The 27,622-nt window shown below is 39.8% G+C and overlaps 1 protein-coding gene across 5 annotated transcripts in view; it reads left to right on the top strand.

Moving 5' to 3' along the window:
- Positions 1–1,229: 1,229 nt before the first annotated feature.
- The window catches only part of LOC134618102 (potassium voltage-gated channel subfamily D member 3-like), a 111,034-nt gene continuing 84,641 nt past the window's right edge, over positions 1,230–27,622 (top strand). The window contains exons 1-3 of one of the 5 annotated variants that reach the window (XM_063463379.1): positions 1,230–1,914; positions 2,050–2,140; positions 3,016–4,195. In XM_063463379.1, the coding sequence (XP_063319449.1) occupies positions 3,093–4,195 (1,103 nt within the window). In that variant the 5' untranslated portion in view covers positions 1,230–1,914; positions 2,050–2,140; positions 3,016–3,092. The other 4 variants (XM_063463375.1, XM_063463376.1, XM_063463377.1 and 1 more) reach the window with 4 other exon arrangements.

Genomic DNA, 27,622 nt, shown 5'->3' with positions numbered 1-27,622 from the left:
ATTGCTGGCTTTTTCACTGTATCCATTATTGTAGGATCTACTGTACAATATAAAGTGCCTTGAGGCGACTGTTGTTGTGATTTGACGCTATATAAATAAAATTGAATTGAATTTCTTTTTATTTTTCTTATTGGTTTGGAGGTCTTGCAAAGTTTTAACATTGGCTGTTTTGTCACTCATTTTCAGTCCAGTCCTTGTACCTGAACACTTCCAGAACAATAGTTTTGTTGTTTGTTAAGCCTCTTAACACTTGACTATGAATCATTCTGGGACAAAAAGGCACCATGCTTTTAACCAGTGTTGTGTCTACACATAACAAACAAATTTTTAATTGTGTCTTTAAGGTCTTTGGAAACAGAAGCTTACTAGAAACTCATATTTTTCTCCATTACTTAAGCTCAATCTATGAAAAATTCAAAAGACAACAAAGTTTAATAGACATAAAATAGTATTTCTGCACCAACAAACGGTTTTACTGAATTTTTTTTAAATATATAAAAAATAAATAAACTGGACAATTAGAGATCAAAAGAAATACTTTTTTTGTTTTTAATTATCTACAGCAGATTGTAGACAGTATCTGAAAGTCAAGTCTTTAAGAAATAGGAAAGAAAATCCAGCAAAGAGCTGACACAGGACATGAGAGATGCATCTAGACCATCAGTTGATCCATCGACTGTTCGCTGAAACCTCATCAGAAATGGTCTCAGTGCAAGGGTAGCTGTCACAAAGCCATTCTTTAGGAAGGGGAAAATGTGCAGAAGCTGAGGTATACCAAATTACACAATAACTTGACTGAAAATCAGTGGCAACAGGTCTTACAGAGTGATGGATTCAAATTTGAAATTCAATATGTACGGAAGAGGTCAGGAGAGAGGTACGACAGTGAGTGGCTAAAGTAATCTGTCAAACACAGCGGAGGGTCTGTCGTATTGTAGGGCTCCTTTTCAGCCAGCGATGTTGGGGATCTTGTCAGAACTGATGGATTATGAACACTGAAAGCCCCATCAGACTTTGATCCACCATACAATGCCAACTGGAAAGCATCTGATTGGCAATTGCTCCATTGCAGTAAAAGCATACCTGGATGGAAAACTCTAAAATGAAAAACTATCATTCATGGATTGGCCTCACCAGAACCTGTGAGTTCAATATTACTGAAGCAGCATGGGATCACCTTGACAGAGAACAAAACCAAAGGCAGCCAACATCCAAAAAGGAGCTCTGAATGTCCTTCAAAAAAAGAGAGAAAAGAAACACGAAGAAGAGTGCTGAAGAATAAACACGATCAAACTCGTATTTCTCACTTGCAAAATGTGAAGAAATGAGGGGTGACTCAAGACTTTTGCACAGTACTATATGTGACGTAATAAGGCAACTATTTACCAGCTGGTTTTCCACTTAAACTGTGACATCGTATCGATGTTTCCAGCTTGTTTGTGCGAAAAATAGTAATAGTCCACTGATGCTTTAATTAAAGACAAAGTTGATCCAGTGCGCTCTTTTCCGGCCTCCTGTGGATTCTTAGTTATATGCCTCTGCTGGGATGAATCCTGTGGATAACTCAGCTGATAGCACTTGCCTTTAGTGCTGTGTGGAAATGACATTGGTTCAGCAGAGCACACGCATACTGTACAATAAGAACAGCATTCGTGTAAGGAGTCTGACGTTTATATCTTTATTTTCTGCGCATGGTTCTAAATCCTGATCCAGCTTCCCTTAAATGCAGTTTTGGTTCGCAATCCGCCCTGCGCAGAAAGAGAGAGAGGGAGAGCGAGAGAAAGAGCGCTCCTCCTCCTCCTTCGTTCCTCTTCCCACTACTCATCCCGAAAGCCAAGGTAATACGGTCCTCACGGCGGAGTCCTCTCATCATTTCTCCCCTCGCATAATGGAAACTGAATGAAAGCAGCTGTGGTACGTCCGTCACCGGTACTTTTCCGCTTCCCCCATCAGCTGTAGTGTGTGTCTACTGTGGCTCTCCTCTTCGCTGAATAACTTCTTTCCTGGTATTTTTCTTTTCTTCTTATTATTTATTTAATTTTTTTCCAGACACGCTCTGAGAAATAACCAAAACCTACGACTTGCCATTAAACTGCCCTGGAAGAAGGTCGTGTTTGTGTGGATGGAGAATTTTGAGTCGGTGAGTTCTACATTAATCAACCACTACAGTCAGCATAAAGCTGCGAATATAGGCCTGCGATGTTTGGTTTCTCTCTCTCTCTCTCTCTCTCTTTTTTAGTTCTCAGGCAGTTCGGGAAATGATTGCGCTTTAACATATTGCGTCTTCGGTTAGCCATGAAGACTGATTGGTTCATCAGCGCTATTGATACGGTGGTGAATTTGATCTAAGCGATCATAAAGTAGTTTGACTCATCTTGAGTAAAATAAAGATGCATCTGCTGTTTTTTTTCTACTTGAAACTCAACAGGTCTCGACTATCCTGGATCACTTTTAACGCGACCAAACCCACGGCTAAAAAAATGGAGCAGTTTAGGCTGTTTTGCGATGCAGTTATTTTTTGCCTGTTTTTAGTTTGTAACCTGTAAGATGCAGTAAACTGCCAACAGAAGGCTGCTGCTTAACCAGTACCTCTACAGAGGGGAACTGAGGAATTTAGCCTTGAGAAAGACCATGCTTATTGCAAGTCAGTAATCACATTAAAGCTCAGTATATGAAATAGAAATACATTTTGTATAAATGTATAAATGAGTGCGATGTTTAATTTAATTTTCATTTTATCAAGATATCTTTTGTTTCCTCGGCTTGCCTGCCTTGTTACAATTAGTTATGCTGTTTATTTTGTCTACGCTGTTTTGTTATATTCACATCTTTTTATTTCACTAGCTCACCATTTGTCCTTTCTTTCCCCTACATTCTTAAGATTCAAGTGTCTCATATTTTCTTCCTTTTTTTCTGTTTTCTGATCTACTGATCTCACTCTCCTTGCCTGGGAGGATTAAAACAGCACCCATGTGCTACCTATCCTCATACACTCCCTCCCTTTCTTCTCTTTAGCTGGTAAATGAGCTGAAGTCAAGCTGGTTGTGAAGGTGCTCGACTTCTTCCCCCCTACGCCCCAAGCCGGACACAGCATGGCGGCGGGAGTAGCGGCATGGCTTCCCTTTGCCCGGGCAGCAGCCATAGGCTGGATGCCTGTGGCCAATTTGCCCATGCCAGTAGCACCTGCTGAAAAGAACAAGAGGCAGGATGAGCTCATTGTTCTTAATGTGAGTGGACGCCGTTTCCAGACCTGGAGGAACACTCTGGACCGCTATCCAGACACACTGCTGGGCAGCTCAGAGAAGGAATTCTTCTACAATGAGGAGACCAAAGAATACTTCTTTGACCGGGACCCCGACGTGTTCCGTAGTGTGCTCAACTTCTACCGTACAGGCAAGCTCCATTATCCACGATATGAGTGCATATCTTCCTATGATGAGGAGCTGGCTTTCTTTGGCATTGTCCCAGAGATCATCGGTGACTGCTGCTACGAAGAGTACAAGGACAGGAAGAGGGAGAATGCAGAGCGTTTGATGGATGACCAGGAGGACAACAAGGATGCCAAGCTGCCCAATATGACCTTCAGGGAGACTATGTGGCGGGCTTTTGAAAACCCTCACACTTCAACCATGGCCCTTGTCTTCTATTATGTCACTGGTTTCTTCATTGCTGTCTCTGTCATCACCAATGTGGTAGAGACAGTGCCCTGTGGCTCAGCGCCCAACCAGAAGGAAGTGCCATGTGGTGAGCGCTACACCGTGGCCTTTTTCTGCATGGACACGGCCTGTGTTATGATCTTCACCGTGGAGTACCTGATGCGCTTGTTTGCTGCACCCAGCCGCTACCGCTTCATGAGATCTGTCATGAGCATCATCGATGTGGTGGCCATCTTACCATACTACATTGGCCTGGTGATGACTGACAACGAGGACGTGAGCGGTGCTTTCGTGACACTCCGTGTTTTCCGCGTGTTCCGTATCTTCAAGTTCTCCCGTCACTCGCAGGGCCTTCGCATCCTGGGCTACACACTGAAGAGCTGTGCCTCGGAGCTGGGCTTCCTCCTCTTCTCCCTCACTATGGCCATAATTATCTTTGCTACCGTCATGTTCTACGCAGAGAAGGGTTCAAGCTCCAGCAAATTCACCAGCATCCCAGCCTCCTTCTGGTACACCATCGTTACTATGACAACGCTCGGGTAAGAGCAGAACAGACACCTCTTTTATCTGGTTGTGAGAGCTCTGTGTGTGTGTGCGTGTGTGTGTGTGTGTATGTGTGTGTAAGGGCACACTCATAAATGCAAGTACCCGTGAATTTGCAAGTTTGTCTTCGTGTCTATTTGCACCTGTGTCAGTAAATGTTTGATTATGATTTGACTTGAAATGTCTGCTTGACTTTGTGGCCCAGAAATCTATAACTGCTTTCGAAGTCTGAGTCACCCTTTCCAAGATATCCTTTGCAAACTTTATGCACAATGATAAGAAACTACAGAGAAAGGACACTTTTCAGTAGACTTGTCCACTGTATTTTTACTGATGGTACTCTTTGGGGGAAAGAGCAGCCATCAAGATGTTCTCTCTCCATTATGGCTGTGCCATTGCTTGCCTTTTATACGTCACTGATAAGAGGGAGAGAGAGAGAGCAAGAAATGCAGAGAGATGGGGAAAGTTGAAAGGATCTTAGTGAGACAAAGTATTAGATGGGAAATATGGGGCAAAAACGGCAAACCATTACCGACCTCTCCAACTTGCCCTGTGGTTAGCATCAATGCACTTTCAGAATTAAATGAAACAATGAGAGCCTTCCTTCTCCGCTCTTTGTAAGTTACTAGATGTAGGTCTCGAAGTGCCTTGTGGTTCAAAGACTCTGATGTAAAACATCCGAATGCTTTCTCGTTCTAAGAGTCAAACCAGTGTTTAGGTAACAGGCAGAGATAATTATTGCTATTAACAAGTAATTTTAAAAGTCATGCACGTTTCCAGTGTTGGCTGAATGGCTAATTAACCTGCAGTACAGAGTTGTTGTTACTGTATACACTCAATCATGAATTAGTTTTGATTGATCAAGGTGAACATGCGGAGCACTAGGATGTATTTGTTGGTTTTTGTCACCGTGTATTTCCACCAGTCATTTTAATGGCAGTTAGAGGAACTACACATAGATCGTTAATTTTACAGAGCACAAACGCACAGAGGCACACACACAGAGTTATGTGATGCAGCACTATTAGGCCTAATGGTAATGTGTTTTATGAGTGTCCCCTGTTGTGGATGTGTGAGTCAGACTGAGAGGCTGACAAATTGCAGCATCCTGCTAAATGTCAGAGTCATGGAGGCCATAAATGGCTCTGAGCTCATTGCTATAACACACTTGGCACCCTGTCATTGTGCCTTGCCATTCACAATCGGCCCAGAAGATCTGCTGTTGAGCAGATATTTGATTCTGAATCGGATATTTGGTCTACAGACAGACAAATAGCCACTGCATTCTAGAAAATAGAATTACATTTTATGATTATAATTTTTTTTTACATTTTATTTCCTGACAAACTGTAGGACGTTGTTTGCTGTCACAGCCTCTACCCTCATGCAGTGACTGCCTGTCGCTTTCTACTTAATGCCAAAGTGTTCTCCTGTTGCTTTTGCTGTACAGCCACTCCCATACATATACCCATACACTGCAGCCCCAAAGCTAGTGTCCAAGCCCCCTAATACGCAGTATGTGCAATGTCCAGTTGAGCCCGTGTGCAGGTAACCGTATGAAAAATTCACAGCGAGCAAGTGGGCATCAAGTCTCTTGCCTCCTACCCAACCCTCGTCAAAACTAAACCTGTTGTGTGCTACATGTGTGAAGAGGCAACTTTGGACAACAACAAGCCCTGAATGTCCCGACGCAGTTTTGGAGTTCAAATGTGAAAACAACTTAGAAGTTATGTGTGTGTCTGTGTCTGAGTGTGTGTGTCTGTGTGTTTAGACTGGGGGTAGTTATTGAGCTTGGCCTCATCAATAAAACAGGGGCCAGAAGTGGGTGTCAGAGTGACTAATGATGTGGCCCACTGCATCTGCTGACTAATGTAAACCTGCCTGACATTCTAGTCTCTGCTCACAGTTTACGTCATAAAAACACACAGTCACAGACACAGATGTACTCTAACCATACACACAAAGGAAAAAACTTGTCTTTATTCATTTGATCATATCTAAATGCATGCAGGCATGTTTTATGACAGAGTTTACTTTTTTCAGAGTATAATATAGATAGATAGTAGGGGTGCAACAATACTCGTATCGATATTGAACCGTTCGATACAGTGCTTTCGGTTCGGTACGCATATGTATCGAACAATAAAAAATTTTTAATTTATTTTATCAACTTTTCTTCTGACGATGCTGTCTGTGTTGAGAGCTCAGTGGATCTGCGTTCGACTTATCCGCCTAGGCTGCACTGTCGAGCGCAGATCCACTGAGCACAGCGCAAGCTAGTGAGACAGAAGTTAAGCTAGTTGCAACATGACAAATTGAAACCCCCCCCCCACCCTAATTCAGATCTGGCGTTTGGAACTATTTTGGTCTTCATGTGAAGTATGACCCTGAAGGTAAGCGCGTCATGGACAAAAGTTAAACAGTATGTCGGATGTGCCACGCAATGCTCAATTACATGGGTGGGAACTACTGCGTTAGCGCAGTTTGCTCGTTAACGTGTTGACGCCGTCCAGCCCCACGCACGGGGCGATCCGCGGTAGCTCGTTAACGGAGATTTGCCGTGTTGTGGCGTTAACGTCATTTCAACGAGATTAACGCTGACAGCACTAGTGGGAACACAACGAATATGACTGCACATTTACTCCGACATCATCCTAGTGCAAAGACAAGTGGAAGCAGACAAAAACAACAAGCAGGCATGCTACAAACTTTACCGGAGTCATTTAGACAGCCGTTAGCACATGATTCTCCTTATGGGGACCTGATATGTTTAATATGCTGCTGAGAATATACCCCAGAAGAAGCGTATAGTATAGCTTTTATTTTGGAAAGAGCCATTTCTCTGTAATAAACTCTCTTTTTCCAAAGATGAGTGATTTCTCGATCAGATAGATTTATTGTTTTTATTACTTTGTTGTTTCAGCAACATTAACTTTAAAAACTGTACTTTTGAGTTAAAATATATATTTGTAATTTTAATAAATGACAAATTAAAAAGGCATGAACATTTTTTTGTATCGAAAAAATATCGAACCGTGACACCAAAGTATCGAACCGAACCGTGAATTTTGTGTATCGTTGCACCCCTAATAGATAGATCTACTCCACTTACTTCCACTTACTTGCATTGGAATCTATCGAAAAGTATCAACTGTCTGCTGTACAGCAATTTATACTCATCTAACTTAATAAGATGAACACCAGTTACCACAGACAGTACTTTCCTTGACTTCTTGGCTTCCTGTCTAGGAGCCTCAGGGCTTACAGTTGTGCTCTTGAGTGTTTCTTTCTTTGTTCTCCTCCAAGATACACTCATATCATCTTTACTCTCATCTTAAATTAAGTGAGCTTTAGCCCTTGTGTTTCTGCTGTGCGTCTTCTTGTCTTGTGCTTTTCTGTGTGCATGTACATTTGTCAGATTGTCGCATGTCTGATCTTGTGTACATTAGCGCTATGACACACTGCAACAAGGGTGCCCTCCCTGTGTCACTAAGTATATGCAGCCTTTGACCGCTGTGGCTTTTCGATTGTTTTGTTTATCTGACAATAATCCGGCCTCAATCAGAATCCATAATCCCACTTCAGCGATGGGCAATGAAATACCAGGTGAATAGTTTTCTGCTATTTTTGCTTGTGCATCTTTCTTCTTAGACAATGCAATTTCTTCAATAACAACCACATGCCAGAGGTGAAGAGAAATAAAGACCAAGCTGTGAAGAGTGGGCCAAAATTAGAAATAGAGAAAATACACAAGCATGCATCTATTTTTTTTTTGTAGCTAACTGTTTTAAATGTATCAAAAGCAGACTGCTGAGAAGAAACTTGCAGGGGGCATACTTTTGTATGAACTACTTTTAGTACAAGCAAAGAACATATGATTTTCAACAGTAGACCTAAAAGGCCCCCTGTTCCTTTTGACCGACTGGACAAAAAGCGGTTTAACAACTCAAGTGAGTTAGCAAGCCACCAACTGCCATAGAGCCCTCATATCACTCTATAGCAGGGCTAAAAGGCTTAGCTCAAATCCTGCAAATGAGGCAGACAAGGATGCAAGCAAGCAGGCACACAGTGCTGAGGCTTTAGTTAAATCAGGGACATTTAGGCAATAGGACCTGTGAGGGATTTTGTTCTCTAGGTTGTTAATCAAATTGATTTTGACCTTAGGGTGGTAATAAAATTGAGCATTTGTCATATTTGGTTGAACCTGTATTATAAACTGGAGGAGGCTGATAGTGCGTTGGTGTGTGTTTGTGAGGGAAACGCTGCAACTCGGCTACAAACCTCAGCTCATTATCGCTCGTCCATCCACACCAACAGAAACCGTAGTGTCCTGGATAAGAATAAAGAAAGAAAACTGAAGTTCATAATCTCAATGTAATTTCCGACAGGACAGACAGGACCTAAGACTGATGTTTATTCTTGTGACCAAGTGCTTTAAAGGCTTGTACGGCTTGAATTTTAATCACAGTAAATTATGTATCACAGTCGAACCTCTAATAAACGAATAATACAGACGGAGAAGCAATTATAAAAATATACCCTACTTCAAGCTAATGAAATCATGTGAATAAAGTGAAAAACTCATCAACTACTTAATAAAAGATATTTTTTTGTCTATGATTATGTTCTTTTATTTTAAATTAGTATTTTAACCAATGAAAAAGAATGTGTGAAAATCTGACAGTGAAGATGCTCGCTGATGTGTTGAATCTCTTGAGCTTAACACAAACGTCTCACTCAGCTGTTAAACGTCTAGAGTAAAAACTGGCTTCCATGTTTCTTTCAAATTACAGCACATGAATTTAAGTGAAGTGAAAAATATTACTTCTTTGCAATGGCACCTGTCAAAAGGTGTGATGTGCAGTATTACGCAGCATTTGAACAGCTAGTTGTTGACGTTGATATGATGGAAGCAGTCACAATGAGTAGTGATAGGAATCTGTGTGTCTTTGACAATAACCGGATTGGGTCCGATCACCACCAAAACTTTACCAAAGTGGTCCAGTTAAGGACAACTCATACACTGGTGATGAGGTCATGAACACCTATTCCTCACAGGTGTATGTAGAGACTGAGGGCCCGTATGATCTGAGCGTAGCTGCAGAGGCTAATGTAGCTGCCGTTGAGAGAAAATTCCATGTTGACCTTCCATGAACAATAGCACCTATTATTATTATTATTATTATTATTGTTATTGGCACATGTGCATAAGAACTACAACATGGATCAAAATAAGAAGTTGGCATGGTCTAGTTACATAACGTGTACACCTGGTTAGAAGTTGTGCATGTTTTATCTGTGCAGTCAGTCTTACCAGGCTCTGATTTATGAATAATTTACTTTAGAGATAACAGCTACAGTACATGGACATAATAATCAGTGCAGATAAGTGAGTATTGATTTGGGTATAATAGAGGAACGTGCCGTCCATTGTTAGTGTTACTAATTACAATTTGAGTGTATGACTGATGAGATTATGACTAAAAGCCAGCACCTAAATGTGAAGTCATTGACCTGTTGCCCTAAATTCATGAGAGCAGTCAAGGAATTAATTTGGTCATGAGATTAAGATCCAGATCTGATGGTAACCTCTTCTTTTCAGGGTCAAGATTATAACTGAGCTGACCTTCACAAGTCTGATATGAAGTTTGCATAGTTTGAATGAAGCTTGATGGGGACAGTTGTCACATATAACTGTGACAACATGCAAACATTTCATCCTTAGTGAAACAGTGCATCCAGATAGAGTTTCTAAAATCACGTATTCACCAAAAAGATCAACAGTTTTCATCTGAGGAAAAAAAGATACCCTTGATATTATAAATTATTATTTGGGACAGACAGCTTCAGCTTGACCTACAGTATTAGAAATGATGGCAAGTTCATAGTTGAATCAGTGATATTGAGATGCTCTCTCTCAAAGGCAGTGGAGCAACCCCAAAGCATCCGTCATAATTGGTTTGGGGGTTTTCACCCAAACAGCTGTCTTTTGATCTGTTTCAAAGATGCCTGCTATACTATGGCCAAACAGCCCTGTCTTTACGTCCCATGTCTATACATTATTTCAAGAGGTTTATATGCTCAATAATAATGTTAATTGAAATCCATAATATTTGGTTTGAACACAGAGGTTGGCAGATCTCCATTGGAGGTCAAACTTGTGCACTTTCATTCTGAACGTACACTCATACACTTTGAGATCAACAGTTGCAAAAGCAACTTGTGGAACATATGTTTCTTTGCGACTTCTTTTTGTATTAAACAATCTATCCTTGAGTTAAATTTGCTGCTGTAGCCAGTCCTGAAGAAATCGCAGTCGTTTAAAACCTATGGCACTTATATTTTATTTATTCTATAATAGAATCATTTAACAACAATTGAAATGAAAATGAAACCATAAATTCCTTGGCAGACATGTAATTTTTTTTCTGAAAGCCCTTGAGAGATCTTTAGAGCTTGGCATAATGACACTAAAGATTTCAGCAGCAAACCTACTGATGTCAGGGGTTTAAATAGGGCGGGCTCCACCTGTCATTAACCTAAAGTCTTTGTAATCATCTACGCATTTTAAAGTGTAATGAATGTCAGTCTGTACTTACTTTTTCACATATGACTTATGTGCTTTTGTATTCATTTATATTATAAAATGATTACACGATGACATTGTAACACAAAATGTAAAAGAAATGTGAAGAGACCACTCAGCTTTTGTGTTAGGTAGAATTATTCTTGTAAACACTTAGACGGTATTAAATCATACGCTGAACCAAAGCAACTTGTTCTTCCTTCAGTATCTTTAGATACTTAATTATAAGATGAATTATTCATTTAATTCAGTAAGAGTGATTATCGTGCTTTTAAAAGGAAAAATATATTGATAGAGATAATACATAGAGTTACTCTAGATGTTTACATTTACAGTTTTTGACGGGTGCTGTTTTCTGGAGCGTTTTTCGGTACTTTGAAGTCACAGTCCAGACATCGGTTTCAGTCAAGGCAGACATCCACTTAACTAAGAACATGACAGCAGCCATGTTTCTTTATGGTTTAATTATTGCCTTTCTGTAGAAAAGGTATGATAAGTGCACTGTAAAATTCATGATAAGTGCAAAAGTGCTTGTTGCTGCATATTAATGACCAGCACTACAGCAGCAATGACTGCTTTTTGGTACAGTAGGTAAAACAAAGGAGTGAGAAGGTAACCAGGGCACGCACCCATGCAGTCTGTGTGTAGATTTCCTGTAATGAAATATCAAACAAATATCAGGTATAAATTTAAATATTCGTACACCAAATGTAGCAATGCAAATAAACCAAACAAGACATCAGCACATACATGTGGCGTACGTACGCCAATTTTCTTCACCCAAAACACATTTTATTACAGACTGAAGGTTCTGACCAGAGCTTGATAAGTAGAGCACAATGCCATCAGTGAACATCAAGTCTTTGATTAAAGATGTTACTTTCTGTCTATATTCTTCAGAGGTTTTATGTGATCTCTAGGTTTTGCACATTCATTTCACGTTTGTGTTTTCCATTTTTCTTTTTCATAGGAAACCGTTTATAAAGCCAGTAAGGAAAAGGCAATTGGTAGGAATCCAGCCATGTTTGCACACTTTACACAACTGTAAAAAGACTGGAACAAAATTTTGATATATTACCGTTTATCAACTGCTTATCAAAAATGATGGTATAATCACTCCTCCTTACTTACATGGTGGATGAAAACCTTATTACCCATTAAAATATAGTATAAAACCAAAGTCACCCCCTACTAAGATCATGTACATGTCTACATTCAAATAATGACATGTTTACACTGTAATTGATGTGTTTTTGCCCCTTGAATGAAGGTTTATGTTCAGCATAGTTTGTTCTGTAACTGAGTATACCTTTATAAAGTAATTATGTGCTGCCACGTTTAGTTTTACATCTATGCTGCTGAATTGTGACTATAGTGGACTTATTGTAAAGGTAGAAAAATCAGAAGCAATTTTCCAGGGCTGTGGTTTCTAAGTAGGTTACACAGCAATAACGTGCAGAAGTTTCATGTTTCTGCTCATTGTAGTAATATAACTTACAACCGTCTCAATTATCAGCAGAGAGACAGTGTCCACAGTGGTGTACCACAGCACAGACAAAGAGACAACAAATGAAAATTATGAGTTTCACCCTGCGGGATCTTCATAATCACTAACTATAATGTCAAGTGACATTCCTCCTGTATAAATATTCAAATAGCTCAGGTTGAGTCATGAAAAAAAAAATCAATTACTTGCTTTTACCGTACAAACAGCAACAGTAATAGGGGGAAAAAGGACCCCCTGGGATTAAATGCAGCATCTGTTGCTTAATACATAACAGTACCATGTGTAATGGGTAACATTTATGGGGTTTTTTTTACCCCTACAACATCAGTTTTTGAATGATGCCCAAAGTCTAAACCAAGTCAAATTCCAACAAAAAGGATTTATATTTCATCGGTATCAATAGCATGAGTCAAGAAACTATTAGTTTATAAAAGGAGTCACAGAATTTTAATTTAGGATTATTCTTTAATTATAAAAACTGTTAATAATTATTTTATTTAACAGCATTATCTTATTTACAAAAAGGGACTTTAACTGTTAGAGGATGTTTAATATATTGCTCTTTAAAACATATTTTACATGTTTTGCCTCTCTTAAGAGGACTGTTGCCATTCTGTGAACTTGAGCCAAATGCTAATGTTAGTGTGGTGACATGCAATAACCCAAAGAATGTTTAAATAATACTCTGTTAATGAGGCTATATTTTTTTTTAAAGTGTGGGTCACTATTGTTATTTAGATTCATCCTCTAGAGGCCTTGAATGTGCAAATGTATTGTTAATACATTAAAATATAGAATAAGAGAGCCCGGCTGTCAAACATACATTGATATTGCCATACACACTAACAAAATTGCACGCTTGCTATCTATCTGAAGTTGCAACAGGAGCAAAAAAATTTACTTTTTTGTTGGGAACAGTTGATCCAAAAACCTCAATAGAACTCTAAAGGTAATCATAAACTTCATATAGGAATAAATAAGAACAGAGTAAACCGTTCAAAAAGAGCAATATACTGGTTAGTGGTGTGTGGGTACCTGCTGCTTGTATTTTGTGTCTGAGGTCACATAGGTCAATGCTATCCTGGAGTCTGTCTTAAAAAATTGGAAGTGATTCCTCTCAGCCTGCCTGGATTCTTGCTCAGATTCTCCTTTCTTTTTGGCATCAATTTCACCCTCTTTTCATACAGAGGTCTGGATGGTTGCCCATTTTTTGAAAAGTGATATTGAGCACCAAGCCTTTCTAGCTTTTTCAGAAATCCATTTACCTGGCCACCTGTCAGCTAGGGGGTGGGGAATGCTGTGGCCAATGTGACTGTGAAGGGTAATTTACAGGGAGGGTCTTTCAGCAAGGTATTTTATGCATGTACTCTAGTTTGCTGCCGTCTTTTCATCCTCGGCGTGCCGTGCATGAAAATGCTTCCCTGTCATAGGACGCTGTGTCCTGACTAACTTAATCTCAACTAACTGGGCAAAAGTGATTGGAGTGATGCTCAAGGTGTCGAAGCAGGAAAACCGTACATCACACGTGTGAACATTTAATTATAGGAACGGTCTCTCTCTCCCTCCATTCCTGTCTCTCTCTCACTGTCTGTCACAGCTGATTGCCTTCAGCAATGGTCCTTCCAAACCTACAACACTTGTGCCCACTCCAATTCAATTACCAGCAGGCTCTCCATGAGGAGCCTGAAAATGAGTTGGTGATTATCAGTTTCCAGGGTGTTTAGCAGCATCCTGGACAGCTGATGGCTGCTGCCCACACCAAGCTCTGAGACTCTTCTTATCATTTCCTGAAACATTAAGACTTCTCTTTGTGATGAACGAGGGACTGGCTGATACATACAAACTGTTGGGTAGATTGTTTGCCTGTTTCTAACCCCGGCAGTAACACAGCTTTTGGTGACTCCTATGACTTTGGTCCAGACTAAAATAACTATTGGATGGATTGCCATTCATAGTTTATGGTCCCTAGGCAATGAACTGAAGTCACTTTATTATCCTTCAACTTTTCATCTCATTAAATATCTTCCTAACATCTCACATTTCATCAGGCTCAGTTGTAATAACGGTTAGCATACTAACATCTTAATTCAGCTGTAGAAATTATGGGAAAAATAACACTTAAAGACCTTTTAATTCATACAAATTATTCTTTGGCACATGTGACCCACTGAAAAATCATTCCTAATGCGTGTTTTGATAGCAATCGCCTCCCCCAGCAGGATAATCCATCCTGCTACAGCAAAATAGATAAATTAATTATTTTTTTAAATAAGCTCAAAATGACTTCAACAATGCAACAAAGAGCCCAAGTTGTTTATCCCGCTTCCTGACTTCCCATATCCCAATTCAATTAAGCATCCATGGGATGTGCCAGACTAAATCCCTGCCACGCGACAACCCAAAGGACCTGAAGGATCTGCCATCAGTCTGCCCCAAAGGTCATGTGTACATGCCCTAACAGGTCCCAGCTGGCTTAGTGGCATGAGTGGAACCTGAAAAATAAAAGGAAAATGGTATTGATGTGGTGGATAGATGTAAATACGCTGTTCTCCTTGGTTTCGCTGCACTGCATAAAACAGATTTAAGAAGACAATCACTTGGCTAAGCATTGTTTCTGTTGTTTTATTGGAGTGGCCCTGGATTTAGTTGGCTGTGAGCAAACACTGAATGTAAACAATTATGGATTAGACTGTATTGTGTCTGTTGGTCAGACGTACTTATTACTGAGTGGATAATAAGGGCTTAAATGATTGTGAGTGATAGTTCTCCATATATGTAGGCCAAGTTATAGAAATAAATCACTTCTCATTTCCCTGTAGAGATAATGATAAACGAGGTGTGAATACCTCTGAATAATCTTCCCAGATTTGTAGCCAGGCTTTTGAACAGGTAGACATCATTGTTCCAATTTTTTCCTCGGTTTTTTGTGCTCTCACTCTTGCACTGGCATATATGAATTTGCTCTCATTCACACACTCCCATTTCTATGTCTTTCTGGGTTTACTGTAATTCATAAACTGTGTTCTGTGCTGATTATCCAGGGTGACAAAAGCAATTGTTCTGCTACACTAAATCTGTGGGGATTAATGCTCGTCTCTGGAGCCGTTCCCTGTGGTTTCGTGTATGTGTGTCTCTGTGTGGGTTGTCTTCTTCTCTCTTCTGTGCTCCACCCTGTCGGGATGCACTTACTTTATTCGTTGCCATTTGATTTGGTGAGTTCATTTATTTAAAAAAAAAAAAAAAAGGTACCACTCAGTTAACAATTGAAAATTGTATTTGACCTCTGCTGTGTGCTGCTGTTCTTATGTCAGTACACGGATGCAGGATGTGTCCTTCACAAAGCTATGAATCAACTTTTTTTCCCCCATCCAGATGTCTTTGGGGGATTACACATGCTAAGGGATTAATCCTGCCTTGTGCCATATGACAGCACCAAGCACTGAGAGGAGCACAAAAGTCAAGTCATGGACTAACGCCATTAATAGATTTCAGTAAGCCTTTTTTTGCTTTCAGAGGTTGACCAGTGGCTATATTAATTCAATTCCCAAACCCCTCTTGTAAGTAACCCATCCTCTACCTCTGCGCTCTGTGAGGAGTAAGGCCATGGTCTACTGGCGCTCAATAAGAAGTCTCCTCAAAGGATTTTGACTAGCCTCGTTTCACAGGAGACAATGTGCATTATGTTTTAATCTTATTAGCATTGAATTAACACCGCATCAATGACCTGCTCAAAACAGAGTGCATGTAAGTCCATGCAGCTTTCAGCTGTTATGCAAAACAGATTTAGAAGCACTTCTGAAGGAAAGAGAATCATCAAAGGTATTCGTTACCTCTGGACAACAAACCATGTTGAATGCATAATAAGGAAGCCGCTTTAGCTTTTAAGGGGAGATGGTCCGTAACCTTGGTATCGCACACAAGAACAATATACTTCAATCTTTCACATGAGGGACAATTGAACACGTGCGGTGTGTGCAAATTGATTTTGTTTCTGTGCAGAGGCTCGGTGGATAGGACATAACCTCTTTGTCCAGATGAAGTGTGCTGTGCAGAAGTGGTTCATTCTGGAAATGGGACATAGGAGAGGCCATCTGAGTATGAGGAAAAGTAATCTGCATGTACACCATGCGTATTTGTTAAAAGCTACATGATGTCATAGCATAAAATCAATCCACTGATGAATCATTGAGAATCTAATCTGCAAAAGTGTCCATTTAGAAACTCGAAACTTAATTTATTTTGTTTTGTATAAATCTGGGTATCTTTTTGAAATAATTTTGTAACATAAATCATTTTAGCAAAGATGTTATTTATCTTTACATATGACAAGAAATTTAATTTTACAGGCGAATACTAAAAAGCTCAGTTTCATACTTAATCTTAAATCTTATCTGGCTTTATTGTTCGGCTGTATTACTGCTTCCCCTTCTCTTTGCCTCTTCATAACACATCTCAAGTCTTTTACTCATCCTATTGCCGTGTCTGTCTCTCTCTGCCTCTCATATTTCATTTCTTTGCACCTACTAGGTAATATTGATAGTGTGAAAACAAATTATAAGAAGTCTTCAGACCTTAATTTGTTTTTAAAAGTGGAATATTTCCTTATCGAGTTGTGCATTGCAGTGCCCCACAGTCCATGTGAAGCTTGCATATACTCTCCCTTATTTTCTGTCTCCCTCCCCCCCTCTTCAGCACACACACACACACTTTGAACCTGCATTGCTGCAGTGTACAAGCATCCACTCAAACCAGGCTATATTACAATTAATTTGTCAGAGTTTTTGCTCTATGCTCAATAGCCTCGGGCATGTGCAGACACAGCAGGGGAATCATATCTCCCCAGCATGTTTATGAGGTGAAAGAGAAAACTATCCACTGTTCATTATTAATATTACAAAAACCAAAGGGATGCTGAGAAGAGGGCTGAAGTATAAGGACAAATACAGCCCACTGGTTTGATCTTTGCTTCTGTACATCCAAACAGCTAGTGCGCAAGATAATCACATTTCAGAGGGTTGTCACATTTCAGAGAGTATTCTTGATAATGAGTGGAAAAACACTTGCTGGAGTCTGTACTTCAATAAAGTTATTGCAGAAAATTTCCTCTGCTGCTCTGTTTGGGGGGGAAAAAAACAAACTGTATATCTTTATGGAGGGTCTTAGTAATAACACAGCAGGGAAAGGAGATATCCAGAGTATTTTAATTTCTGGGCAGATTTAAGATTCAGTGGAATGAAAGGATAGAAGTCAGTCTGCCACCATTGAACTATGAAAAGATGACAACAGAACTTGACTCGGTGTGGCTGTTGAATAACTGCTGTGACCAACATGGACCACAGAAAAATAATAAAATAATATTACTATTACTTTTGCTAGCAAGTCCATAAGAATTAATATACAGGCTCAAAAAATGTGCTTGATGTAAGGGCTGCGTTATCGACCCATGAAAAACAAAAGAATTAATCAATTTTATGACCAACAAAATTTGTCACTATGTTTGATAAACTAAGCTGAGCAGTCAGTCTTAGCCTTCATGCTGTGAAGCTGCGTTCACTTGTCTTTAACAAAATATCACAGTCAAAATTGCTAACAAACAAATGTTTCATAGTAAGTATTGCACTGCCTGCAGTCTTTGTGTATGTTCATGCACACAGACAGTTGACAAGCTCTATGATAGTTTACAGCTCCGCTAGTAATTTAAACATGAATTGATTACAAAAGCTGCGTATGGTGGAGCTGACACTTGCTGCATTGTAATGACACTGATCATCATTTTAATTTATTTTATTTTGTTTTTTTAATGGCTGCCTCCAGCAGGATAACATGCCATGTCATATGTCAAAGCTCAAATCATCTCAAACTGGTTTCTTGAACATCATGATAAATTCACTGCACTCACATGACCTCCACAGTCACCCGATCTTAATCCCACAGAGGACCTTCGACATGTGGTGGAATGGGAGATTCACATTGTGGACAGGCAGTCAACAAATCTGCAATATTTAGGTGATGCTTTCATGTAAATATGAACCAAAATCTATGATGAATGTTTCCAACACCTTGTTGAATCTATGAAGAATTCTGAAGGCAATGGGAGGGTTGACCTTTAGCAAACTGGACCCTTATAAACTACCTGGCGAGTGCAGACTACCAGTTTGAAAATGATATCTGCATAAATATGAACAGTTCAAACTCTGATTTCTGACATAGCAAGACGGCGAACACTTTACAGTGGAAAGATTCCCTGAAGATGATGTATGAATTATACCCTCAGAGATTGTTTGTTTAATAAAAGTATGAATACATACTGAACTTGATTTAGATCAAAAAGCAATTTTCTTATTATTGAATACTCAATAAATGTCACTTTTTATTTTTTTATTTATCAAGCACTCTAAATGATAGCATTTGTTTGGCCCTGTGATATACAGGGATAATATAATAATCCCCAAAATTAATATTTTCACATTGTGTACTGATTTCTAGTGATATTGCAAAGCCCCAAGGAAAGTAACTGCAAAACATGTCAGCAACTGTGCTGTCTATTAAACACAACCCATAAAAATGGACCAATGTTACTTTCAAAAACAGTTTTTTTGCACAAACTTTATCTATATGTGCTTAAAATTGCTCCCTAAAAGTTTTCCCACTGGCATCCAGAATTAAATAGGGTTGTATATAACTTTATGAAACTGTAACACTAATAACACTACATTTATGAATAGTAAAACTGGAAACATTCAAATAAACATGGAGTATTTACGCCTGCTGTTTCTGGAAGATATGCCTGCCGCTCTGCTGTGTTACAAATTAAAAATGTTCTCAAAGTGCTTTACAGAAATTTATTTGGCCACTAAATCAGCATCAAGTGGTTACAAAAAATGCAAACTCTAGTGTCCATTAACTGCTCAAGATAATAAATCCTTTTATTTCCTGTTTATGCAACACTCTATATCTCTCTTTTATAACCTTCTATCCATTTGAAGTGATTGGTCTGCATGAGTAAAAACCCACTGCTGCCCTAAAGTATTTATCTATGCATTCCAAGTTCCTATCCACCCACCTAATCAGTTCCTAATGACTAGTGGATGGTGATGTTAGCTCCAGCCTAATGTGTGGATATAGATCAGACTTTGGTGATGGATGTCGTAGTCTGGGCCGTAATGAATGCTTCCAGACCAGGCGGACCAGGCTGGCAGCAGGTGGCTGTAAGTGGAGCAACAGCTTTCCAATAACTCCTCTTAACTGGGCACACTGTGTCCAGACAGTGCTCTGGACACATTCACCTCTCCGCCTCCACCAGTGGCATTCTTTTCACACAAGATTAGACGAATTGGGTGCAAATAAGAGCCAAACACTTAAAAACAAAGTACTGAGTAAAAAGAGTAATATAGGGCTTGTGTGATTAATGTAATAAGAAACAATAGATATCACACCAGAAGCTTGGGGACTGTGTGTCTAGCTGTACTGTAGGGGAGCTGTGACTTTTAAACAGATGCAGATGAGGTCTGGGCTGCTATAATTAGCAGCGAGTTGGGTTGTGAATTTCTTTTCAACTTTCACTTTCTTAAAACCTGTGTCTTTTCCACTGTCTTTGCAGATGATTTATCCACGATTACTCAGTGTTAGGCTTGTTTGTTTGTTTGTTTTTCCCGTTGCTGTTCATTACTAGTGCTTCTGACCACTGTGCCCACAAAAACTACTTTCACCTGCTCCCTTATTCATGAGAGGTCACCATTGATTCGGCGTAACCTCAAAGGAATTTGTCTCCTACCAAGATTGAACCAGAGAGCTTTTGCTTATCAGGTGAATGTGTAATTCACTATGGAGCCACCTTCTGACTGATGTCCCCACAAAGACTGAAAAACAGACGACATGAAGGTTTGAGAAACCATCATTGTTAACCACTTCGTTTTAAGGGAGCTTGGAATCTCTTTTGAAAGACATGCGTGTTATAAAAATGTGATGTGAGATACAAAATAATACATTTAAACTTTTACAGTTTCTGATTGAAATATGAGAATGTAGCTTCATACTTTTGGAGCTTGATCCATTCAAAGAGCACTTAAACCTCATTCACAAAGCACCTGTGAAAAGGGGGTAAAACTAATGTCACAGTGCCGTGTGACCTGACACTGTAAGTACTGTATTTAAATGCAGAGAGCAGAGGTGACTATAATATGGGCTCTCAGATTTCTAGGAGAGTAGACAATTTGTTCAATAGGCCCTTATAAATAAACACTGTGATAAAAGGAGACATGATTTGTTTTGGTACACAAATTCAATTTCTACCTTCAGTTTTCATTTCATCATGTTTCATTGGTCTTAAAAGTGAGTCTGGTAGCCAGTTTGCTAAGTACACAGAACAGGGAACAGCCCCTATTTTAAGACTTTAAACTGTCAGCAATACAGATTAGGAACTGATAATAACCAGGACCATTATAAACCAAATGAGTGTTTTGTGGCTTTCACCTGTTTTTGTTTGTGACACAAATCTTATTTTCAGCTCGCTGTGAGTCTGCTGTTGTCATTAACAGTTGCTCTGGCTTAGCCTTCTGTGCAGTCACCATAAGTGCACCTCGTCATGTATGCACATCACATGGAGCGGAGCTGACAAGAGACCATAAGTGCAATTAAAGTCTCAACAAGTGTTGAAGAATGGATGAGTGCAATAGGGAGAAGGAAAGAGAGAGGACAGTTGGGGGAAGCGGTTTTCAGATGTGTCAACTCACTTGACCCCAGTTTGCTGTTAAGTCAAAAACTAATCCAAACATACAAAGCTATTGGCATCATACTTGTTAAATACCTCCAAAGTACTGACCCTTTGCTGTTAGCTTCCTCCTAAGCTAGCTTTCCACCAGCTGGTGCGCTGCTGCGGACAAAAGGTGTAGTAAACACGTCTACACGCTGTTGCCCAGTCAAGTCCTGTTGCCCTGTCAAGTCCAGATTTGACAGATATCAAACCAAAATATTGCATCCTTAAATCTGAAAGGTATCAAAAAAATTAAAGTTTTATTGTCATTATTATACATATATGTATGTGTGTACATATACATAGCTACAAATGCAAACATTATATATAAATTGTACATTTGAGTTTTTGTGGCAGATTTCACACTGTTTATGTATACAATGAGTAAAGACTACAAAAGGATCCCCGTGGCACACCTGTAGTAACAGAAAAGGCATGAGTCAAAATGAAAGTTTACACAAGCATATTTGCACATTCACTGCTGTCTAATGCTCATACAACTGATCTAGCATTACATAGCTTATTAAAGCTCAGATTTAGATTATATCTGTTTTATTAACCACTCCTGTTTGCTTTCATAGGGAAAAAGGTTGCTAGCTGATCACCAGAGCGCGAGAAACAACCAAACACTTGGAATTGGAAGAGGAACCAGCTTTGACAGCTTCACCTCACTTTGCTGTTTTATTTTTTAAAAAATTTAGCTTGTGCTCACATGTTAACTCTGTAAGCTGCACAGATTCTATAAAAACATCCATGCATCCTCTCACTTGAACAGTGGGGGGGCTGGAGGCGGGGTAGACCCTGGACAAGTTGCCAGTCCTTCACAGAACTCGCAGACAAACAACATGCTTCAAACCACATCAAAAAGTGCCATAAACAATTACAACCCAATGCACTCAAAGAAAAAAACTAGCCACAATTACGGAAATGTAAATATTGGAGAGCATTGTGTACAGTGCAACAGAGACATTTTTCTCAAGGTGCAAAAGTACATCAATGAGCTCACCACACACTGGGACAGTTGGAGGTGCTGACTGTGACTGCAGAATCTCATCAACACATTTCAATTGTTTGGCAGGTTTTGCGTGAGATCATGCTTTACAACTAGCTGCACAAGATGATTTAAGGGGGGGACACTTCCTAAATCATAATGAAAGATGTCAGTCAGTGTCCTCCTCATTTGTACTAGTTAGACACATTACTGCAGATGCATTATTCTACTAGTAAGCGAGCTTGGTCCTTACTGCAGTCAGACAGTAAGATTTGAATTTTATCATAACGCTGACACTGCACACACAGAGAGATGCAGAGGAAAAGAAACAATAGATGATCAGGGAACAAAATATATCTTTTTAAGAAGGGGAGAGCAGTGATTGCCAAGTGTGTCTGTGTGTATGTGTGTGTCTCTTCTTTTCCCGTGGAGAACCTCTTAGTTGTAAACTTGGCCTGTGCTCCAGACTCCAGCTGTGAGGTCATTGATGTGTGTTCTATACAGAAGCCATGCTGGGAAATGGTAACAGATTTGAGCCAGGCCCCATGGAAAAGCAGACACACCAAGAACCTGGCCAAATGTTATTAGAAATTCACAGATGGCCTCTTTTGAGGATTTATCATCTCAAATATATGTTTTTTCTATATGTGTACCTATGTCTGTGCATGTGTGTATGCAGGGATTCATATGTAGGTTTATGGATTAAAAAGATGATATTAGAAAAGCTCATTCGAAAGAGCTTTGTATCTTTTGCAGATCTGCCTGTTTTAGGATTTTGGAATAAAGCGTGTTTGAGTTTCAGACATCACGGTGTGCAGAGGCGTGTTGGCCTAACTAGTCAAATTGTTTGCATGCCATCACAGGCTATCAAATAGTCTGTGTTTCTCCTAAAATATCAGATGATGTTTGTGTTGCTTGATGGAAAAGCTCATTTTTCTCAATTTTATTTTATTTGCTAACATCCAACACTTTGATCACAATCAAATAAAGTAAAACAGCATGTTAATCTTCTATTCCCCTTAACAGTGTTTGTCATTTCTTTTTGGACAGCAGCTATTGTTATTAGATAGCGAGGTTTGGTTACTGCTATTTTTAGCTTCCTTGGTCATGAATGCCCTGCAATCTTCTTGTGTTCCCTGCAGGTGTGGAGACTAAATAGAAGAAAACAAGGCTGTGGTGATTATATTAGAAGTCTGCAACTCAGCCAAAAAACCCAACAAGACCTCAGGGTGCGATGAAGAACGAGGCTAATATTAATATGCATCCTCAGGTTCACACTTGAAATACAATTATTGCTATTTTTCACACACCAGCTGCGTGGGATGACGCTGTTGATAGCAGTCATTTTGTGACCACTTCGACCCAGAATTATGTCTCCGACTAGTAATTGATTACTATGGAATTAGCTGACTTCCTCTGAAGGCAACAGAAGATTAGCAAACAGTAAAGCCAAGCATGTTGGTACTTACCTCACACTGATGTGAGTGAGTGCAGTCTCTTAGAGTCTTTAGAGCGGCTCTTAAATATCATAGTGGTGCTGCTGCTGCTACTTTAAATGTTAAATTTGCATGAGTGCATTAGTTACAGTGCAGACCGATACAGTACTATTGTCTGATCATATCTTATGTCTCTGCCAGTCAGACCTGTTTTGTTGTTTTTGCTTGACCTGTCCAGAGAATGATTCAGAAAGACGGAGACAGAAAGGGACAAGAAGCGGTATCCATTGGAGACTGATGCAATTACGATTAGACCAAAGTCAGAGGACGGTGCTATTCATCAGACCATTTATGAGGGGATCATCAGATAAATGCTTTAGTAAGTGGAGGCCAGTCACAGCATGGGGTGATTGATGTGATAGCCATATAATCCAATAAGTGGCTGTGGTCCCTGCACTGCAACATTACAAAGATGTATAGCAAAACTAGAAATCACATTTGAAATTGTTTGGTAATTTGGCCACGGTAGATCTGACTCTCTCTAAGTGTCCATTCTGTAAGCGCATTTATTGTGTTTAGTACGGTGCTTGAGAAATTGTCCGGATCTGTTACTGTTGGAATGGTTTGATGTTGCTAAACAATGGGGACTTATTGATCGATGTCCCTTAATCCATCTCTTTGATGATCGTGTCTGTGTGTGTATATCCATGCATCTTTTCCTCCAAAGCCCAATCATTTTGGGATTAACAAGTTATCGAATGGCCTTATGAATATAATCCTGATTTGATTTCTTCATGATATCATTTTTTCTCCTGCTGCTGTTTCCTTAGTGCATTCAATTTAATATCAGCACATTCAATTTACTGGGTTTTATGGAGGCTTTCGGCACCTTTGCTTCCTGGCAGGGAAAGAAAATATTGGGGCCAACAGTTATCTTCAGTCACTCATCTGAAAAATAGACTGTAATTATTTTAGTTGCGCTATCCGCACCGAAATTTAATGTTACCACTGAAAGTTAGGACTTCGTACTTACCGTTCAAATGTGAAAATACACTCGGTGTATCACAGTCTGCAGAAGTCTCTCTTGCTCTGGGGTTTGAACACCTATTGGCATATATCACACATGCAGGATAAAAATAGAAACCATCTACACTCCCATCATCAGCCTCCTCCTCCTCTCTAACACCACCTTCCCTCCCTCCTATTATCTCCTCTATCTCAACACATATCTCTCTCTCTCTCTCTCCTTCTGTCTCCTCCCCACCCCATTCACATTCATGCAACACAACTCTCACACACCACTGTGCAGAATATACTGTATACATATTCTAACAGTCATGGTTGCATGCATGCTAGTTCAGATGAGGTGTAATCTTTTTTTTCCTTTTCTTTTTTTTAGGTGTCATATTTTTAAACATGTCATCTGCTGCTTGGCTGTTTGTGTTTCCGTGGTAACCCTAGGCTGTAAATGAGAATTATCTGTTGAGTGCATAATTATAACGCACGCGCACATTCGGAGCAGCCGCAGCAGAGATTCCCACCTAAGAGGATCAGTGGTAGAGAGTTAAGAACCTCCATTTTCACTGTATTCTAATTCCACATTTGCTCCACAAGTGTGCACCTCCATCTGTTTCGTTATCGCCATTTCTTCGTCTCGATTTCTCGCTCATAACCACAGCTATATGTTTAATTACAGAGATGATAAAATACCGTCGTGAGAGTGTCTTTCTCTCCATTCCGCCCTCTTTTTTTCTTCTCTGTCAAACTATTCTTCTTTCTGCACCGCGTGTGCGGTTAATACACTGACTCATTGTGTGTGCCCCCATCTACATCAGACACCTGTTGTGGCTCTAATTGTATAGTGTGACTGTTAATCACGATCAGATTGTCATCCACATGGCTGTATGTGACTGCGCCTTTGTGAAACTCAGGCAGGAACCAGCTGTTACCGTGAATAGCTCTTGGCTTTCACGAGGACCGTTTGCCAGCTTTTGGTTGAGGTTCGGGTTGGTGCATGTGTGAAATAAATTGAACATCTACTCCTTGGCCCATTAGTTCTGAGATTCCATTTCGTTTTCCTGGTATCTTTGTCTTGTGCCTCCTCTCCTCTCTGTCTTTATAAAGAAGTGTATGCGCGTGTTTATGTGTGAATGCCTCCCTACAGGCTCCTTGCTGCTGATGATTGCACTGGCCATTTCCCTCTGAGGCTCTCCCTGGATGACAAATTCACACATCTGTTATCAGCCTCCTCTTTTCCACAAAATCAATAGTCCCTCCTCAGTTTTCTCTGTATGTAGGGGAGGGTGTTGCTGCACTGTCTTCTTTTCACCACTGTAAATGCCCACGGCTAACCACACACATGAAGAAAACCATGTAAAATTTAAGCGAGACCACGTAACAGTTGTTGAACACCAGTTACAAAAGCCACAAGTAGAGATGATACTAGTGGTTAATGTGAGACTGTAGCATGAGAAAAGCACCAGTAGAGAAGTGCCATTAAGTCTGCTTAGTTACACAACAGATTCTTTTTAAAGTTCAGCCAGCATGAGTTACTGAATGTGTCACGCCAAGTAAAATATACTGGGGAAAAAACAGTTTTGCCTTTTTATGACTTGTATTTGTCAAGGATGTGTTACTGTGTTATTTCATCTTTCAAACTTGCATGATTTAGCACAGATAAATAAAAGAACAGGCAGAAGTACACAGGTTTATGTCTCTGTGTTATTATATTTGTGTGGAGCAAAGAAGAGAAGGGGGGAATGTGTAGTCGGCTACTTAATTAGGTACACCTGTTCAACTGTTTGTTAGCTCAAGGATCTAATTAGCCTATCCCATGCCAGAAACTTTGACTGTGGCATGGTTGTTGGCACCAGAGTCTGGTATGAGTATTTCAGAAACTGCTGGGACTTCCCCACACCACCATCTCAACGGTTTACAGAGAATGGTCTGAAAAAACAAAAAATCTCCAGTGAGCAGCAGTTGTGTGGGAGAAAATGTGTCATTAATGTCGCAGGTCAGGGAAAAATAACCAGAATTCTGATACAAAGGCAACAGTTTCTCCAGTAACTATTTGTTGCAACCAAGGTATGGAGATGAACTTCTCTGAATGTCCAGCACTTCAAACTTTAAAGCAGAGCTATAGCTTCAGAAGAACAACACTAGGTGTCACTCCTGTCAGGAAAGAAGAAGAAACTGAAGCTACAGTTTATATGGTCTCGCAAAAACTGGGCAACAGAAGACTGGAAAACCTTGATCTGCTGTGATGAGTCTTCATTTCTACCAAAACATTCAGACAGTAGGTTTAAAATTAGCCATAAACATCATGAAAGCATGAATGAATCCTACCTTGTATCAGTTATTCAGGCTGCTGGTGGTGTGAAGGTGCAGGAGATGTTTCCTTGGTCCACTTTGAGCCCCTTAATACCATTTACAACAAGGCTGATGTCCATCCCTCTATGATCATCGTGTACCCATCTTCTGATCTATGCTTCCAGCAGGATAACACATCATGTCCCAAAGGTCAAATCATCTCAAAATGGTTTCTTGAATCTAACAAGGAAATCACTGTACTCATATTGCCTCCAAAGTCACAGGATCACAGTCTATTAGAGGACCTTTGGGATGTGATGGAACATGAGATTTACATCAGGGATGTGCAGCCAACAAATCTGCAACAACTGTGTGATGCTATCATGTCAATATATATCAAAAACTCTGAGGAATGTTTCCGGCACTTTGTTGAATCTGTGCCATGAAAACTGAGGCAGTTCTGAAAGCAAAAGAAGGTCCAAGCTACATGTATATGCATGTAAAGGATCGACAGGATGTTGACTGAGTACCATTACTGCTGTAAGCAGCAGATAAGGATGGCGAAACCTCTAACATGAAGGAGAAAACGGCAGAATGACACACTCATCTATCAGCACAACGTCTTTACTGTACTGTTAACCTCTATTATTCATCAGCACAGACAACAGGAGCAGCTGATATATGTTCTGTTGTTGTGTCCAATAAGGTATGCACGCCAAAGATGACCTTAAAAGATGAAAATATAGAGTACACATATGACATACATGTTATGGATCAACTTAATAATCAACTAACTAAAATCAGATCCTTTAGTAAAATAAGTCCTGTTGATGACTTTCCAC

Source organism: Pelmatolapia mariae, linkage group LG20 (assembly GCF_036321145.2).
Source record: "Pelmatolapia mariae isolate MD_Pm_ZW linkage group LG20, Pm_UMD_F_2, whole genome shotgun sequence".
Classification (NCBI taxonomy): Eukaryota; Metazoa; Chordata; class Actinopteri; order Cichliformes; family Cichlidae; genus Pelmatolapia; species Pelmatolapia mariae.
The sequence above is the reverse complement of the archived record's forward strand: the minus strand, read 5'-3'. Positions and strand labels throughout refer to the sequence as shown.